This window comes from Netta rufina (genome assembly GCF_964035555.1).
Source record: "Netta rufina genome assembly, chromosome: 27".
Classification (NCBI taxonomy): domain Eukaryota; kingdom Metazoa; phylum Chordata; class Aves; order Anseriformes; family Anatidae; genus Netta; species Netta rufina.
The window spans coordinates 607,490-626,960 of NC_140151.1; the positions used below are offsets into that span (position 1 = coordinate 607,490).

General features: G+C 40.4%; 1 protein-coding gene across 1 annotated transcript in view; it reads left to right on the forward strand.

Annotated features, from left to right (window-relative positions):
* Positions 1-2,600: 2,600 nt before the first annotated feature.
* The window catches only part of ANTXR1 (ANTXR cell adhesion molecule 1), a gene marked incomplete at both ends in the record, with an annotated part of 115,725 nt that continues 98,854 nt past the window's right edge, over positions 2,601-19,471 (forward strand). Inside the window, 5 exons of the mRNA XM_084302226.1 lie at positions 2,601-2,752; positions 13,196-13,267; positions 13,949-14,020; positions 16,518-16,599; positions 17,824-17,857. Coding sequence (XP_084158352.1) covers positions 2,601-2,752; positions 13,196-13,267; positions 13,949-14,020; positions 16,518-16,599; positions 17,824-17,857 — 412 coding nt within the window. The remainder of the gene's footprint in view (positions 2,753-13,195; positions 13,268-13,948; positions 14,021-16,517; positions 16,600-17,823; positions 17,858-19,471) is intronic.

Consider the following 19,471-nt stretch of genomic DNA (forward strand, 5'->3'; position numbering starts at 1 on the left):
TACATATAGATGCAAAGAGTTAGCAGATTTTCTTAGAAAGGCAATGGGAAGAATACTAATCTCCGTAATAATAATGTATTTACATGTTACAGCATTACATGTTGCAGCAGAGACAAAATTAAAGCACGACTAAGTCAGAAAAAAAGCAAGACAGAAGGGAGTTCTTGATTCTCTTGAAAAGTTAGAGCAATCCAAGGAAGAAAAACCTTCTTGGCCACTGGGTGTCAGCCTTGAATTATGTATTATAGGATGTACAATTTAAATGTAAAGGCACACCACTCATTACCCAGAGCAGACCCTTGTCCTACACAACATCAGACAGCGTAGCTCTGCTGATTCTAGTACAGTTATGCTGATTTGCACCATCCATGCATACATTGAGTGAATTTAAGTACTTATCTACACTGAAGACAGGGAAGTAACTCCTGTAAAGTGAAGATAAATTTGTGATAATAGTATCAGAGTTGGCAACTCTTTAGGTCTCCTTTATCCATGCATACTGCTCTAACACCTTCCTAAATTGCCATGAGGAACATGATTTTGAGATCTTGACAGAAGCCATTGTCCACCATATAAGTCAGATACTGGTGATCTGAAGGGAAGCAAAACAAGCTCACTACCTCAACCTGCTACCTCTCCAAAAAAGGCACAGGTGCTCCAAAACCCATACAGTGCTGCCATGTGTGATGTCTCATCTCTCAGCAGTGCTGCTATTACCACTGACAGAAAAAGCTTCCACACTGTTTCAGAAAAGGCTCCACTGATACATATAGGGGAGTGGATCATAAAACAAACAAACAAACAAACAAACAAACACCTGCTGATGCCACTTCCCCCATCGTTTTCATTTGCAAGTTTGAATCACAAACCAAAGGCATGAGCTGGAGCTTAATGAACCACTGAACTGCTACATGCAATTGAAACACCTTGCTTGTAATCTTCTTTCACACAAAGAACACAACACACTATCTCTCCAAGAACCAACAGGTCTTTCACACAAAGCTATGGTCTTCTTTTTTGTTCCTCGCATTTTTAGTGAAGGAGGGGCAGAAATTCCAACAGCCCTCCTGGCTTTCACTTGGGCTTCCTACTATGAAAATGCTTTTCTCATAGTGTCTCAATAATTTTGCTGCTGTTATCCATTTCATAAACAAAAAGACACTTTCTTAAGACAGACACATGAAGAGGACTAGCCCTGAAGAACATCAGTGACAAAGCAGAAAGCACATCATTTCACTTTGTCAGCAACTTGCTCCATCTCAGTGTTCTGTGCCTCATCTGATGACTCACTTGATGGCTTGCTCCTAAGCTCTGCTGGACCTTCTGTCATCTTGAACCTATGGCTGCATGGGGTACCCAATCTCCTCCACCATCAACCTTCTTTCCTTCTGCTAGCTTCAGGCTAGAATTATTTTACTGAGTACAGTATTTTTATTCTATTTTAAATTGTTAAGTATTTGTTCATCTCAGAGTCAGTCAGAAACAAATAAAAAGGAATAAAAATATATAATATATATTATTATAAATATAACAAATAAAAAAAATCCTCTTCTCATGAGAGGATTTGAGAGGGAAGGATGAATGCTCCCATTCCTCGGATTTCTGATTTATTTCTTATCTCCATTGGGGGTTGCTCTGTCTTGGGAATAGTCTTATCTTTGAGTTGACTTGCTTGCATTTTGGAGCTTGTGGTACTGTTTGTAGAAGACTGAAAATGTGAGTTCAGCTGAAGCTGTTTCCTGGCAAGGTCTGCAGGAGGAGGGGGGATTTAGACCCTGGTGGCTGAAGTAAGCTTGCTAAGCAAGCAGGAAGTAAGATCATAGGCAGAGGCACTTCTTGTTACTTCTCAAGACTGAAAAAACAGAAAGGATGAAACTCGTTGTACCTTCTCACTTCAATTTTTACTAAGCTTCTCCAAGTTTTTAAGCCTTTAAGCTTCAAACTCAGATATAGCCAATGAGGGAAATGAAGATACCTCTGCATAGTGCTGCATGCCTGCTCTAAGAAAGCTGCTTGTATGTTCATACTCAAAGCCACTGTAGCATGTGCTTTGTATGCTCGGTGCACAAACGATACGCTTTACATCCAGAGACTCCGGTTATCTTGCTTTTTCACCACAAGGTGGCATTATCTGAGCTTTTATTTGGCAAGAAAAAATAAAACCATCCTTAATAATAACAATAATCACGGAGGGGAGAGGGGGACGGGAGGGGCGGGGGGGATTGAAACCCTCCCTGTCTTTTCTGAAGTCTGTGATAAAGCAAGATCTGTTAGGCAGCTGTTGCTCCTGTTAGAAAACAATGGTGCTGCTTTCAGAGAGCTGCAAGGGAGACTAAGGGTCAAGTCCCTTTAAAAAAAAAAAAAAAAAAAATTAAATACAGTATTGTGCATCTTGAAATCTGAAACCAAGAAACAGAGGTGCAAGGGAAACAAGGGGGAAAGTCTTGCAATTCCTGAGGGCAACTGTTTCAAGTGGAGTTTTAAGGAGTAAAATACCTGCATATATACTTAAAGGTTATTGAATGGCTTTTGCGGAGAAGCCTGTGAAATAAAGGAGCTGTGGAAGAAGACATTTCTTTTTCTCGTCCTCTCTGGATATAATGGCTATTGCAAAGCAAACCATCTTCAGATTTTACTTCAAATGGCTCTTCTTAGCAACTTTTATGATAGCCTGTGATGGACAAGGTGGAAAGAGAGAGAATGGTGGTCCCGCCTGTTATGGAGGATTTGATTTGTATTTCATTCTAGACAAGTAAGTCGGTTCTACTCTTCTATTTGAAAGATTTTTATTTTTATTCTGGCATGAACTGGAATATCATATACTGATACAGAGGAGGTTTTCTTCAGATTTTGGTTTTGTAGAAGTCACCGTGTCCCCAGGGGACCTTCGAAACTCCTTACTACTTTGTCATTGTTGTTGTTGTGGTAACTTTGGTAGATCTAGTATTAAATGCAATTGTGCTTTGTAAATCAGATTTTTAGAAGTTTTGTTGTGGCTGATACAAAAGCTTTATTTTGTACTTGACCCTGTAGTTTCTTAAAAGAATGGTTGGGACAAGAGCAGAACCTTGGTCACACCAATTTCCCGATGAACTGTGAAAGTTGAGGCACTCATAAAAGCAGAGCTGGGGTGTTATTGCAGGCATTAATTTTGTAGCTGAAAACATGGAGAAAATGCTCGCCTGCCTGGAGGTCTCCTTCTTCTCGTTGTCTCAGAACGAATTTTTGTGCAGCAAAGCAAGTAAAGACCAGGCTCTGAGAGGTTGGCTACTGCCTTAAAAAGGGTCTGATTTTGGCCATTGTGATGGAAAACAGCTAGAGTGTCTTATTCAAAAGAGAACTTTATTTTTCTCCTGGCTCCTGGCTGAGTCACATTTTCTTTGTTTCCTGTTAATCAAATGCATATTTTGACTGCTTAACTCTTTATACTGAAGATATCTGCCTACTCACTTTTTTATCACTAATTCTGATCTGGTACTAGTAAATTTGTCTGTTTAGAGGACTTCAAATTTTAGTCTGAGCAATATGAAATAAATACATGCTGAACTTTGGAATGCTTTGAATTGAAGCAATACAACCTTTTTTTTTTTTACTTTTTTTTTCTTTTCTTTTCTTTTTTTTTTTTTTTAAGTGTAAAAAGTACAGCTAAAAAGATTCTCCTAACTTTCTTAATTAAGAATAGTTATTTTGAACCACAAGTTTGGAAATATTTGAATATATACGTGCCAGAGGCATAGAACTAACATTTATAACCACAAATTTCAGAGACAGGAAAGTATTTCAAGTTGCCAAAAGTGCTTGCAGATGAAGCTTTCTGTCTGATCCTCTTGAGCGTTTTGCAGTAGCAGCCACATTCCATTTGTATAAATGACTTGGAATTACATAACACTTTATTACAAAATACTGGGTAAAATGTAAGACTGAGACAAGTACACTGGATATTTTATTGTGCCAGTTATCCGAATACTTCAGGGGAAATATATTTTTTTCATTTTTTATTTTTATTTTCCACTTCATTGGGTGGAAAGATTGCCCTGTGTTGCGTTTTGTTGCTTTGGCTGGTCTCTTCTTAGCTGAAATACCTCTATTGCTATATTTGAAAAACAAAGCATGATTTGTAATGCAGATAGCTTTTGCAAACTGAGTTTCCCTGAAAGCTGAAGCAGAACCAAAGGTTTTATCAAATCTGATGGATATGATTTTAACAACCACTTATTTCAAGCTCCTGTCCTCTTACTAAAAGACATGACTTTCTAGGCTTGCTCAAGGAAAGTTTGGGTGGAAATATGAAGCTTGGCACAAACTTTAAAGTATGCAAGCTACCTCAGTGTATATATCAAGGTATCCAAAAACCTCCTACTTTAACAGATGTAGGTTTCCTATTTCTGTAGTGTATTGTTTTTTGTTGGTGGTGTTTTTTTGTGTTTTTTTTTTTGTTTGTTTGTTTGTTTTCTGGTGCAGAACTGAAGAGGGTCTGATGCAAAGTTCATTGATTTAAAAAATTAGATGGTCTCTGGTGGAATTTGGAGGAGTCTGCAGATGGTGGGAGAATAGATTATCCCGTATCCTTTATCTTTAAGACTTTCTTTCATTCTTCAGATGCTAAGCTCAAGTTGTATAAAATTTGGGTCTTATTCAGCCAGGGTTTTCTACTTTTCTACTGGGTTTAGAGAATGTCTACAAAAACGCTGCAGTGGTCCTGAATGCCTATAGAGACCTTGAGGTAAACTATGAAATTATAATAATAGATTCAGGGCTCATATTACTGATTTTATTTGCCATTGCTCAAAAAATAATTAAAGTACTGGTGATAAAGGATACCAAAGCAGGTGAGATTTACATTCTGAAATATGAAATACTAATTTCAATGGTGGAAGGAAATCATTAAAATATTAAGCAACTTACTTTCTGGGATCAGAGGAGCAATAGAAAAAGAATAAACACAGCCCTGGAATTTACTGGTTCTAGAGCCACCTGCTGACCCTTTGCTTCATGGCCTGGCTGGACTGACTACTTAAGTCCATTTAGCACCCTGTATGTGTGTGCTGCTCGCACAAGTTCCAGCTGCACATAGTCCCTGTCACAGTGCTGGTTCTTGAAGCAAAATGCTGGCCACATGAAGGCCATTCAAAGTGAGCACATAATGCACTGAGGAAGAAGCAGGTGTTACAGGCTGTTCTCATGAAGTGATGCTCTTTCTCCCTGAAGCATTCTCTTCAGCAGACTCCTGCAACTATGCTGTGCAAACTGTTGAAGGGAAACCAGGCTTTTTCCGGCTGTCAGCATACAGCTGGAGACATGACTCTCTGCAGTTGGTAAGCTCAGAGGACCTGAAACAAATCTGCCACTTCTCATTGTTAAGAAAGGGAAAAAAATCCAGCATTCAGTCATTCAGAAATAATCCTGCTATGGTACACAGACTTGATGTGCATATAATGAACAGAACAAAAGCTCATAAGATAGCAGGTGGGCTTGCTGGTTTATAAAAGCATCCTTAATCTCTGTGCATGCACTTGCATGCCTTTCATTACTTCTGAGAGCAATGCTCATGGTTTAGGTAGCAATAGAGAAGGCCTGTCACACTCTGACCCTTGGACCTAAGGCTAGAAGAATTACTTTCCAAAAGTGTGGCAATGACACTCTTGAGGACTGTGGTTCACGTTGGGCCACCTCCTTGCCAAGTAAATCAGGTCCTAGGTGGCATATCCTTTTGTGTTTCTGCTTGCTTTAACTGCAGCACTGAGACTCGTATACAATAAATGATAGGGAAACAAATGGCAGAAGATAGTGCCAAAGAGCACCTGGATGTGAGATAAGATAGAGTCTTAATTAAGACGGAAGAATGAGGAATCAATGAGATGATCATAGAATTATAGAATGGCTTTAGTTGTAAGGGACCTTAAAGATCATCTAACTCCAACTCCCCTTCCACAGACAGGGATGCCAACCCAAGGTCCCATCCAGCCCAGCCTTGAACACCTCCAGGGATGGGGCATCTACAACTTCTCTTGGCAACCTGTCCCAGTGCCTTTACAGTGAAGAATTTCCTCCTAATGTCTAATCTAAATCTATGCTCTTTTAGTTTAAGACCATTCCCCATTGTCCTATCATTATCGGCCTTCACTTCTCCAGGCTGAACGTGATGATGATCACAAGCATAAAAAAAACATTTCTTTTTGCTGATATTGTTCAGATATTCTAAAAATACCATCCATTTGACTACTGAAGACTACTACCCACTGACCTAACTCTCATGGTATCTAGTGCTCTAGTATTTAATCACTCCATACAAGCGCAGTCTGAAGATCAGATGGAGGCAGCCCCCAGTTTAATTGATTTGTGGATAGGAAGGAAGGAATAATAATGGGTAAAACTTCTCAGTAATCTTTTGCTGTATTTGCTGTAAGTGAAAATCATTATTTCCTGTGTTCTTGACTGTTGTGTGTGAACATAGGAAGGATTTTATACCCATGTGTGGAAAACATGCAAGGAACTGTATGTGTGTGAAAGAAAATTTGGCTTTAAAGGATCCTTGGCAAAAAGAAGTAAATAATCCAACCTGTTTCCTGTGATCCCCTCATTATTCAGCCACATAGCTGATCTATTTTTAACTAGTTGTTAGACCCCACGTGGAGTACTATGTTCAGTCCTGGGATCCCCAACATAAGAAGGACATGGACCTGTTGGAACAGGTCCAGAGGAGGGCTCCGAGGATGATCAGAGGGCTGGAGCACCTCGCCTATGAAGACAGACTGTGAGAGTTGGGCTTTTTCAGCCTAAAGAAGAGAAGGCTCTGGGGAGACCTTATAGTGGCCTTCCAATACCTAAAGGTGTCTACAGGAAAGCTGGGGAGTGACTCTTGCTCAGGGAGCGTGGTGATAGGACACGACGGAATGGTTTTGAACTAAAAGAGGATAGGTTTAGATTAGAAATAAGCTAGAAATTCTTCACTCAGATGGTAGTGAGGCACTGGAACAGGTTGCCCAGAGAAGTTGTGGATGCCCCATCCTTGGATGTTCTCAAGGCCAGGTTGGATAGTGCTTTGAGCAACCTAAACTAGTAGAAGGTGTCCCTCCATTCTGTGATTCTATGATTCTAAACATAGTCAGTGAATCTGTGCTTCTGGAGTCACAGGCCTGGATCCAGAGCAATGTAAACATTCTGTATGGATGGCATGGGCCTGTGAGGATATAGAAGCATAAATCTTCTTTGTTTTGTGTGAGGGCTGAGGGAAGTTGGCAAGGTGGTGTGGGGAAATTTGCACATTCTTGTGTCTTTTTACTTGTTGCCTGAAGGAGTGTAATTCTCTTCTGTGTCTGTTGTAGTCACACTGATTGCAACCAGCTAATTTAGCATGTGAAATCATTGCCCATCAAGACCTGTGTATATGTTTTTAGTCAGTAGTAAATCCAAGGTAAACTATTCATTGTCACAAGTGGTGGGTGGGAACTGTCTTATAATGAGAGCTGAGTGTGCCTGCAGCACTCTGCACTTTGATCTAAGTTCAATCCATGTTTAGTTTTTTATTAGTTGTTAGTCAGGTATCCCAGGCCAATCAGGTAGAGAAGAATATTCTGTTCTTGTACTGTGTTAGGGCTTAGAGGTTTATCCTGCTCTAAACTGGGCCTCTATAAACTCTGTAATCTCAAATGTTTGACAATAGTTTTAGTGAGCTGTCTCGTGATGTTCAGCACAAGATATTAGTGTTTCCTCAAAGAATTGCATCACCTCACTAACATCTATCTATGTGCTATCTGGTCTTCTCAGAATTTCTCCTGAAGTATTTGGAAAGACAGAGAACACTTTTCATCTGTGTTATTTTTTTAAGAGCTCAATAAAATGTTGCTGCAAAACTTCACAGGTCAATGCCACCTCTGTCAGCTATGAGATTTCTTGAAGTTGGTCCAACACCAGTCTCTGAATCAGGTGCCTGTATATACCTCTGTCATCTGGAGCACACATAACTGGTGTGAAGTCTTTGTTTAAGAGTTTGCGGGCTTGATTATGTTTTTGTCTAGTTTGTGAATTAAAAATAGCACTGTGAGTATTCTGAGAAGGTGCAATGGGAGAAATGGAAATAATGAGTGTAAAAAGTGCAAGAAAGACAAACTAGGAAGGTTTGAGTTGCTACAGCTTAGGGTTGTGAAGCATAATGTTTCAGTGAATAGGTGAAAAGCACCTGCTGGAGGGCTGAGCTGGGCCAGGGTGCGGCTCTCTGCCCCTGCAAACACTAAGCCATGTGGTTGGTCTCTGCCTTGGATTCAGTTTAGATGTACAAAATGCCAGCACAGTTGACCACAGAAGGTATCATTCGCCTGTTAAAGGCATAATTTACTTATTCTTAATTTCCACTTGTTGAACTGTGGTGGTTTTACCCAGCTGGGCAGCTGAGCTCCACCACAACCACTCTCTCACTACCCCTCCTCGAAGAGAAAGGGAGAGAAAATACTATGGAAAGGGCTCAAGGGTTGAGATTAGGATCACTCAATAACTATTGTGATGTTATACGATACGATATATATATATGTAATACGATACACAATACGATATACATATGAACATGATATACATATCATATAACACAAACACAATACGATATATATATATGTGTATATATATATATATATACACACAATACAATGCAAAACACACACGGCATAAGGAAATTAGAAAAATTTACTACCTATTAATAACAAGCTAGAGAACTGAGAAACAAAAACTAAAAACACCTTCCCCCCATCCACCCTCTTCCACCTCCTCTCCTCAAGTGTTGCAGGGGAATTGGGGGTGGGGGTTGCAGTCAGTCTACAGCACTTCTTCTCTGCCGCTCCTTCACGGTCACTCTCTTCCCCTGCTCCAAACTGGGGTCCCTCCCATGGGAGAGAGTCCTTCCTGAACTGATCCTGCATGAGCTTCCCACAGGCAACAGCTCTTCAAGACCTGCTCCAATTATGGGTCTGTACCACAGGGTCCATCTGTCAGGATCAAAGTGCTCCAACATGGGACCCCACAGGCTGCAGTGCCCCACCATGTTACCTGCTCCTGCATGGTCTCCTATCCGTGGACTGCAGCTCCAGCCCGGAGTCTGCTCTAGTGGGGGTTCTCTACAGGCCGCAGCCTCCTTCAGGTCAGATCCACCTGCTCTGCCATGGGCTCCTCCATGGGCTGTAGCATGGAAATGTGCTGTACCACATTTACACCATACTGTAGTGCACCACAGCTGCCTGCTCTGCCATGGTACACCATGGGCTGCAGGTTGTCAGCCTGCTCCACAAGGGGCCTCTCCATAGGCCATGGAGGAACTTCAGCTCTGGCACCTGGAGCACCTCCTGCCCTCCTTCTGCACGGACCTTGGTGTTTGCAGAGAGCTTTCTCACTCCTCCCTGTCCCAGCTGCTGTTGTGTAGCAGGTTTTTCTTTTCCCCCTTTCTTAAGTATCCTCTCACACAGGTACAACCAACATGCCTTATTGGCTCAGCCCTGGGCAGTGGTGAAGCCAGCTGAAACTGGGCCTTATCTAAAATGGGGCAGCTGCTGGATTTTTCTCACAGAAGCCAACACTTGCAGCCCTCCACTGCCAAAACCTTGCCATGTAAACCCACTACATGGACTTTTCTCCAGCAAGAAATATTCACTCTGGAGCTTCAGGTTGTTTCTCCTTGGCATTATTAGATGAGTGGGAAGGCTTCATTTAAGAAGAGATGGAGCTTTAAGTGCTTGAAGTTTTCTTCCAGAGGGCATAAGTATGGGAATGCTTGTGGGAGAGCAAAGCAAGGATGAAGTGGAGGAGGTGCAGAAAGAGCTGAATCCATGCTTGTATGGAGAATTAAAAAGCACCACTAAGTTGAAAATTATGCCAGGCCATTTAAGACCAGCAGAATGAAGTTGCAAATGCAGACACTTAAACAGGATACGCTGTTGACTGGCACATCACTGAACTGAGCAATTGGTTTTTAAGCTTCGTTCTGGCAAATGCTGTTCTCAAAAAATGCATGACTTCAGAGCCATGGAAAATGACAAGCATTTTTACATGGCGACCTACATACCATATGTGCTCTGTGGCTGGATATCATTCTCAGCTGCCTTGCTGTAATAGTAATTTTAAGTGACAATCAACTTTTGTTCAGTGATTTGTAATAAAGTGGGAGGAATATTCACACTTCTAGGCTAGTGCTGCTTTTTAGGGCAGTATCCTGTTGCGAGTGAGGGCTGGATAGAACTTGTGTTGGTGGAGACTGATAGCTAAGCTTTCCTTTAACATGAAGTATAGTATAGTCTTTGTATCTGTTTGAGGAAAAGGTTGATTAGTGTATGCTTGTGAAACTGTCCTGCCTTCAGATGTGTGTTACCAGACAGTTCAGAAGATGAACATACTTTTTTTAGAGGGTTGTACGTGGTCTAAAATACCATACATTTCAATGAAGGAGGTAGTAATTGGTTTATGGTTAACATAGCCTTGGCTGTAATATCTTCTGGAGGCTGATGCAACCATTGCTCTGATGTCAAGAGCAAGTGCCGGGTTCTGGACCTGGGATGGGGCAACCCTGGCTGCATGTGCAGACTGGGCAATGAGACACTGGAGAGCAACCCCACAGAGAAGGATCTGGGGTTTCTGGCAGATATCAAGCTGAACATGAGCCAACAGTGTTTCCTGGCAGTCAGGAGGGCCAGCTGTATCCTGGGGTGCATCAAGCACGGCATTGCTAGTTGGTCGAGGAAAGTGATTGTCCCACTCTACTCTGCGCTGGTGTGGCCTCATCTCGAGTACTGTGTGCAGTTCTGGGCACCACAGTACAAAAAGGACATGAAACTGTTGGGGAGTGTCCAGAGAAGGGCTACTAAGATGGTGAAGGGGACTCGATGATCTTGAGGTCTCTTCCAACCTAGACAATTCTGTGATTCTGTGATTCTGGAAGAGGTATGAGGAACAGTTGAGGTCACTTGGCCTGTTCAGCCTGGAAAAGAGGAGGCTGAGGGGAGACCTCATCACGGCCTACAGCTTCCTCATGAAGGGGGAGTGGAGGGGCAGGTGCCATTCTATTCTATTTAGTGACCAGCAATAGGACCTGAGGGAATGGTGTCAGGCTGTGACAGGCTGGACATCAGGAAGAGGTTCTTCTCTGGGAGTGTGGTCGCACACTGGAACAGGCTCCCTAGGGACGTAGTCACGGCACCAAGCCTGTCAGAGTTTAAGAAGTGTTTGGACTGTGCTCTTAGTCATATGGTCTGAAGTTTTGGGTAGACCTGTGTGGTGCCGGGAGTTGGACTCAGTGATCCTTGTGGGTCCCTTCTAACTTGGGATATTCTATGATTCGAGTGTTTCTTTTATGCCTTACCATGTAAAGACAATAAATACCTATTTTTCAGACTCCATCTCAGATAACATTTGGGCTATTTGGCACTGATGGGACTGGAATGTATCATATTCAAGATCTCAGAGTTATTCTATTCAAGAGGAATCTGCATCTGCATTTGAGCTTTGCGCATTTCTGTTCTGTCAGTATATAGCTTAGTATAATTTGGACGTAGCAGTTTTTTGTTTGAGGGCAAGTCCTAATGTACCTCACCCTTAATCTGCTATAAGACGCCAATTTTCTCACTGTCTGTGTGGTTTAGTTTAGTAAGACCCCTGCTAATAGTATTTCTTTGGTCCTTTCTGATACACATGCACATTGAGAATAATAATAATAATAATGATTTCAAGTCCTAGTTTGATGAGTGGCAGAAGATATCCTAGCTCTTTTTTGAAGAGCCAAGAAATGTAGAACCATTAGTACTTTCGTATGATTGAGTCTGCTGTGCAATCAGTCCATTAAAATCAGGAAAACAAACAAACAAACAAACAAACAAACAAACAAAAAAAAACAGAAAAACAGGGATTTCAGTAAGGTTTTATTTAAAGAGGTGCAATTGGTATCAGGTCCTTTGTGTAAAGAGAACCAGTGGTGTTAATTTTTTATCCAGATGGAGCATATGCTGCTGTCCTGGTTGCATGTCCCCACCTAACTGGGAACATTTGGACATACAGGGTCATATAAAGAAATAGTGACTTAAGTATCATGAAGCAAGTGGCCAAGGTGAAGGTTTTTACTGAATGGCTGTAAATAAAAACCAGGTGCAGGTAGAATACGGAACGAAATTTACATAACCTGCACAATGTGGTTTGCATGCTTGCTGTGCTTCTAGGAAGTGAACTAATGATATTTGCAGCAAGACTGGGTTTTCTGTGCCAGGTGCGTAGTACTTGGTTGAATCTTATTCATTTAGATTCTCAGATTTAAGGTAGAATGGAGTCAGGTCAGATGCCATTTCTTTCTGTGAAGTGAAAAAACATCTTCTCAGATGTTCATATTTCCTTCCTCAGACTGCAGATCAATGACTTTTCTGTTAAAACTGGAATGTTTTTTCCCCTATAAATATTTGTAATTGTAGTCAATGAATAGAAAAAAAGTGATGACACATTTATTTTCCATCTCTAGGAAGGATTTTTTTTTCCCAATATTAATATTCCAATGGTCACAGAAATGTTTATGCCAGAAGGTGCATTTACTGCTGGAAGATTCTGGTTAACCTTATTTTTTTCTGGTTCTCACAATATGAAGAATAATTCATAACTATCAAAATCCATGGCTTATTTTGTTGGGGAGCAAAATTAGTCTGTGTTTTGCCTTGAACTGAGCTATGATGAAATGGGCCAGAACTGCCAAGATGTGGACCAAAGGTATTTTACTTTTCATAGTCTCTAGCACAGTGGAATGCTATAGAGGTTTAGGAATCTTTTCCCTCAACTGCATTTCCTTCCCAAAATACACTTGAGCTAACAGCTTTGCACAACAGTATGGCAAGTGAGTTGGTGGAATTCATCTTATAGCCTGTGCAAGGAGACAGGTCTCTGCTAACACAGGGTTTATTTGTTTAAGGCTGTGCTAAAGGTCTAACATAACTGCCTTATGTTGTAGTAAAGTGTAGTTTTAAACACTTACATGAAACATAAATTATTCTTGCTTTTCAAAGTTAAATAACAAATGTAGTTTACAATTTATTATCTTTTTAAAGGAAGAATTAGGACACTGAGTGTCCTAAATAAATAAATAAAAATAAATGACTAGCTAAGCAACATGTAACAAAGCATTATGCTGGGAAAACTATGATAGCAGCAATTAAACTAATGTCTCATGTAATAATTATTTCTGTAGATCAGGAAGTGTCCTGCACCATTGGAATGAAATATATCATTTTGTGGAACATTTGGCCCGCAAGTTCATAAGGTAAGAAGGGCTGTTTTGCAGATAACTGTATAAGGAGGGGCATGTGCCAGAAGCCAGGAGACATGCTCTCAGTTGCTGTCAAGTAGCACATGCTGACTTCCACCTGGGGACCTCACCTAGTAGAGAGTTCTTAATGCTTTTGTCAGATCATATCACTGATGGCTTTTGAATTTTTCACAAATTTCCCCCAGTTCTTGTCCTGCAGGAAAGAGGAGTAGACAAGCTAATTAGACCCCTTTCTTCTGCTTGACTTCCATAGACCAAATCATACTTTGTGGATGAGGGAACCCTCATTGTTTCTGAGATGTTTGGTTACTGTAGGGAAGTTTAGACCTGCAAGGAGAGGTCTGAGACCGTAGCCTTCAGGCACTGAATACCTTGAGATTGAATGAAAATTCCCCCAGGCCAGTGGGTGGAATATATTATCTTAAGTTTAATTAGCCTTCATTCTGTCTCAGCAACGGTAAGATCATGCTACAAGTACTTTTTACATCTTTTAGGCGGATTCCTCATGGTCTGCCCTAGCTAGCACTTCCCAGGGCAAAGCACCATTTGCTGCTCAGTTCTGTCTCATTATTATTTTGGTAGCCATCAGAGAGCCTTTTGTGTTTGGTATTACACACATGGTAAGCTCTGGTCTGGACCAACCAAAATCACTTACTTTTGTCTCTTCTTCTCCAGCCCTCAACTGAGGATGTCCTTCATCGTTTTTTCTACTAGAGGGACAATTCTAATGAGGTTAACAGAAGACAGGTAAGAGGTGTAGAAGTGCACAGCAGATTTTGAGTCCTTTTACTGTTTCCTCCACATTCCTGGCTCTCTGTTTTCCAATTTGCTTTCAGCAATGTGGTAACATCTTTGTGCTTCTCAGTTTAATTAAATCACCTGCCTATTTTCACATACAACACTCATTCTACTAGAATGCAATAAGGCTTCTTAAACAGAAGATGCTATCTGATGTTTAGCCTATAAATGCCTTTCCGTTAGCAATTGGGGTTTTAACTGCTTTGATTGAGAGTCTACCTTCCACAAATTTCAGGCTGTTGCCAGAAAACCAGAGTCTTGTTGCCTTTGAAACATCCTTAGGGAGTTTCTTCTGCAAACAAATAAGTGAAACTCCCTTCCCATAAAAACAAACTTGAAAGCTGTATGTTACACCTGTACTCTTGATGTAAAGGTGAGAATGGTTTCTAAGATGTCTGAATGCAAGCAGAGTGTTTAGGCTGGATTGTAAGGGTGAATATTTTTGGACATTACAGTTTGGTTGCCATGTTTCCGAAGCACGTTCCTGTCATCTCCTTGTAGATCCTCAAGTTAATCCAAGTAAAATCTATAAGATTTATTTTTTTATTTTTTTTTTTCCCCACTAACTTCAAGAAGAGCTGGATAAGGTCCTTTAATTGCTATTGCTTCCTCTGTTAACTTCATTGCCACGTGGAGCAAAGATATATGTAGCACATGTGAAGATTGTATAAGTCAGCATGTGTTTTACATATTGGATGTCTATGAAACTGCATACCAGAGCAGCTACTATAGTGGAATTAATAGGAAATTGGCCACTTTCCTAAAGAGCAGTCTACACACATACCAACCTTGAAAAATGTCATTAAAGCCAGCCAGCCTACTGCAACAATGAGTGAAAACAATTAACCATATTTAAGCTGGTGCCGGAGAAAATCTGCTCCCTGCATCTTTTACTCTCTCACCCTTTCTCTCACCCTCTGAGCACACCCTATTGCAGAGATCTCAGGGCTATGAGACTTGCTATGTGTGTTTCCCATGTGGAACTGTATTTCCAGCTGTCCTAGAAATCTTCACTGGGAACAGGATATATATTGATATGGTATTAGTCAAAAGCCAGCTGACTGGAGAGCTACTGTTGATTTGTCTTGTTTGTTTGTTTTTTAACCAGAGGACTAAAAAACAAGGTGTGGGCTTCATGCCACTCCTTTCTTAGTAGAGAAGTGGCAAAATCTTTTCCATCTTCCCCATGCCTCCACGTGGTCTATCGGCATGAAGATTATTTGAGAGTGGTTAATACATCTTTTGGATAAACAGTGTGCGTCTAAAGAAGCTGGGTTATGTGTTTTAAATACCTTTGCTGTCTATTTTAATGTTCAGTGTTCACATTGAAAAATAGATATGGTCATAGGAAATGCTCTTGATTTTATATTCAAATTTGGCTTGGTATGTGCGAGGGTGGTTGCTGAATGGAGGAAATTCTTGCCACTAGCCCACCTCTGATAGCTCAGTCTAACTTGGCTTGGGATATTGCAGGGACAAAATGAACTCTTCAGTGTTTGATAATTCAACCCACCGCAAAAGCACATGCTCTTTTCTTTCTATGTGTATTGCTTGGGATGGGATAATAGCTAATGCATTGCTTCAATCAGCCTTGTAAGTGTGAGATTATGTACATGATAAGCACACAAACTGGATTTTCTAAACTGGATTTTCTGAACTAGTTAAAATATGCAGGGGTAAAACTGACTTCTAGCTCTCAAGCAATGTTAGTGTGACCCTGCATGCAGTGACATTATCCATTCCCTGTGAAGATAGCAAAGCTTGCTCAGAAATACACTCCATAACATTGCAGGGATTTTATCTTGGTTTTAGAGACTTCTGGCATGTACTTGGCCTCTGGAGTTTGGTCTCTGCAACTCAGTGGATGGACAAGGGCCCACCCCATTTAGCCTGCAGTTTATCTGTCACTGTGTCTGGGGTTTCTAAAAGATTAGAGCAGATACACTGAGTCATAATGAGCTAATGGGGAATGCTTCAGTCTTCATGTCAGCGTGATCTGAGCTGAAGGTTGTAGTGTCCAAATACACTGGAGATTACCAGGATTGTTCTAGGTTTTGTGCCATTTTTGTGTCTGTTTGATTAATTTGCATTGTCAAGCCAGGGAGTATAGGTATGGGCCAGGTGCAAGTCAGCTGTTCTACTTCTGCATCACAAGTTTGAGCAGGGTTGCACAGGGAATATTTATTTGGGGAGAAATAAGGGATATTTACCTAGGAGATGCTGCTGTTGTGATGCTTTCTCCAAGCTGTGGGAATACTCATAAAAAATACATCTGCTCCATTTTCCACATCCTTAGAAAGGTATCTATCTAGACATTACCATGGCCTATGTAAACATTGGGTTAACTCTTTTTTCCCCTCTCTCTGCCTGGTTCTGCTATGCATGTCTTCACCTGGGTATCATAAAATTGATCTCTGAGGTAACAATGCATCTGCATTCATTTCAGGGAACAGATACGCCAGGGTCTAGAAGAACTTCAGAAAGTCCTTCCAGGAGGTGACACATACATGCATGAAGGATTTGAAAGGGTAACAAAATGTGTGTTATAATGCATTTAAACTCTGTCTGAGTGCTTCTCAGGATATGTTTTTTTTTTTTTTTTTTTTTAAAAAAGTTGTTTAATAATTCTCTGGTAGGTAAGTGGGGCTATTTTCCTGTTATGCATTAGGTATGCTGAGTGTACACATTCAGTGTTGGAGCTGGGATAAGGGAGCTGCAGACCCTACTACTTATCCTTCTTTTTGCCTCCAGCTTTGTGTGGAGCTGCTTCTGCAGTTTAGGATTAGTGCAGAGGAATTGGGATTACAATCCCACATGGAACCATGCTCATGAAGGGTTGAAGGCTGTCTAGAGTCCTGCTGTGTGAATGTTATAGTTGGCTTTTTAGAGTTAGGTGGGGTTTGAGGCCATGACTTTAAACTGCTCACTGTTATGGGTATACAATGATGTACAAAAATTATTCTTTTATATCTTGTTCTAGTCTTCTATATATTTTACAAGGTCAGGAGTTTGCCTAAACCTCTGCTAGGGGAGCCCCCTCCCCTTTCTGCACTACACTTGTGTTTTGGAGGATTGGAAAACTGTCTACTAAAAAATGCATTTGAACACACCTCAAAAACTGAGGTGACCTGACAGAGATGCTAGCACGTAACTAGGAATTCAAAATCAAATTCTACTTTAGAAACTCAGCAAGATGATTGCAAAAACAAACAAACAAATAAAAACAAACTTAAATTTATAAAAGGATGGAAATTGGTACACTGAATATATTCAGGGTAGTTTCTGACTACTTTTTAATTTTGGCACACTGAAGCATTTGTCTTTCTGCAGCGTAGAATACACTTGTAGATAGGTAAAGCAGGAAATAGGAGCATAAGAATATATTTCTGCAGTTGATTTCTTTGCAATTAGAGTAGCTGATCTAGATATGCTGGAGTATATTTATTGATGGACTTAAGACGTTTCTCAACTAGGAAGGTGAATGTGATTTCCAAATAGAGTAGTGGGAAACTACTCTTGACCAGTGTTTTTAGGGTTGGTTTGAATTAATGCTTTCGGAAAGTTCTTGAGGTAATTCAGTCAAAGCCACAGGCGAGAAACTTGTTGTATGAAACTGGTATTTCTGAAAGCAGATGTCATCTTGTAGACTGCAAACATGACATCCTCACTGCCATCTTCTCTTTCTTTCTGGTGCACGTGTAGATGCCCACAAAGTATTATTTATTGCTAATAATCTTCTAATTTAATTTCAGGCAAGTGAACAGATTTACTATGAAAATGTTCATGGTGAGAGACTTTCCTGATCCATTGAATGTTTTTCCTTCTTGACTGATACCTTTAATTGATTTGAAATGCAGCTTCACTGCAAGAAAGGTAGGGGGTGGCTCCTGTTCTTACAGGAATTCAATGCTCTTCAGGGTAGTTGCTCCTGAAGAGGAAAAGGAACAGGTAGATCTTTAAGGGTTCAGAGCTGAAATTAACGCATTTCAGGCCAAAACTGAGAAGCCAGGCTGACTGAGGGTATATATCAAAACTACCTGAGGGTATATATCAAAACTATCTGGTACATTCTGTTATTTTTGCTTGAGGACTCAGGTAACCATTTCTTCTTCCTTTTGAAACATGAGTCTGTGGAGATACTGTTAGGTAAATGTTTTTGTTTTGTTTTGTTTTCCAAAAAGTAATTCATACATCCTTAATTATTCCTCAGTAGTAAGTGCAGACAAAGGCAAAAATGTTTATCCTTTCCTTCCTTGTAATTCTACTTGGGAAAAAACAAAGTAGAAATAAAACTTTACCTGGAAACCAAAAGATAAAAGATGAGATGTTTGCATAGAAAACCAATCCTAGTGTTTTTTTAGGGCCACTCATGAATAAAATGAAATAGTGACTAAGTCTGCACAGCTTTGGGACTGATCTATAAAATAAGACTGCAGCAGACTGGAATAAATACCTAGAACAATTCTATTTGGGACTGATACTGCTTTTTTATGCTGGCATTACATATTGCATGTCAAAAAGTTGCCACATGTAGAAAGATTGCAAGAAGCAGTGGACAACTGGGTCCTCAAGTCAACATTGGTCTATGTGTTTTGTCTTTACTTGTGCTGTTTTTGTCCTTGCTCTACCAGAAAATGTTTATACTACCTGCAGTAGGTTCTAAGGCTCCTGCAGTAGTCAATGGAGGGAGAAAGGCATCTCCAGAGGTTACTGGGGCTCTTGAGCTAGTACAAGAAGTGCTCACCTTTCTCAACTTCTTACAGAAAGCCTAGGCACTTCAATTAGGCATCTGCAACTTGAACACTGCATGTTGCTTATTGTTTGTTAAGCACTTTACTTTCCTGCTGCATGATTACCACATTCTTTAAAATGGGTGATTTTTAAGTAGCACCAAGAAAAATTAGGTATTCAGATCCTCAGTAACTGTGAGATGGATGTGAATTCAGAATTGCAAAAGGACATTCTGCTTGCTCCAGTCTCTTGTTCCTTGGTATCAAGAACACAGTACAGGCTTCAGGTGCCTGAATTCACAAGCTGAATGCAAATTTACGTCTGAGATAAAAAAGCAAACAGACCCAAAAGAAATAATCTCAGAATAATTTGGTTCTTGGAATTTTGGCTCTTCAGCAACAGTGCTCATAGTAGCAGGAAAATCACCTAGATTATTGAAGAAGTTTTAAGACTGTTAATTTACATGCCTCAGAATACTTATCCATTAACTTTCCATAACAGTGTTTGTGCAAGATATACCCACAGAGCTTCTTTAGATCAGTAATAAGTCAGAAATATGATTTAATTCTATTAGCTCCTGAAAATTAACATAAACATGTAAAACCCAAATTATAATCAATTCATGGGGCAGACTGCAATGTTTAAACATGTTGCTGAAACATGTTACAT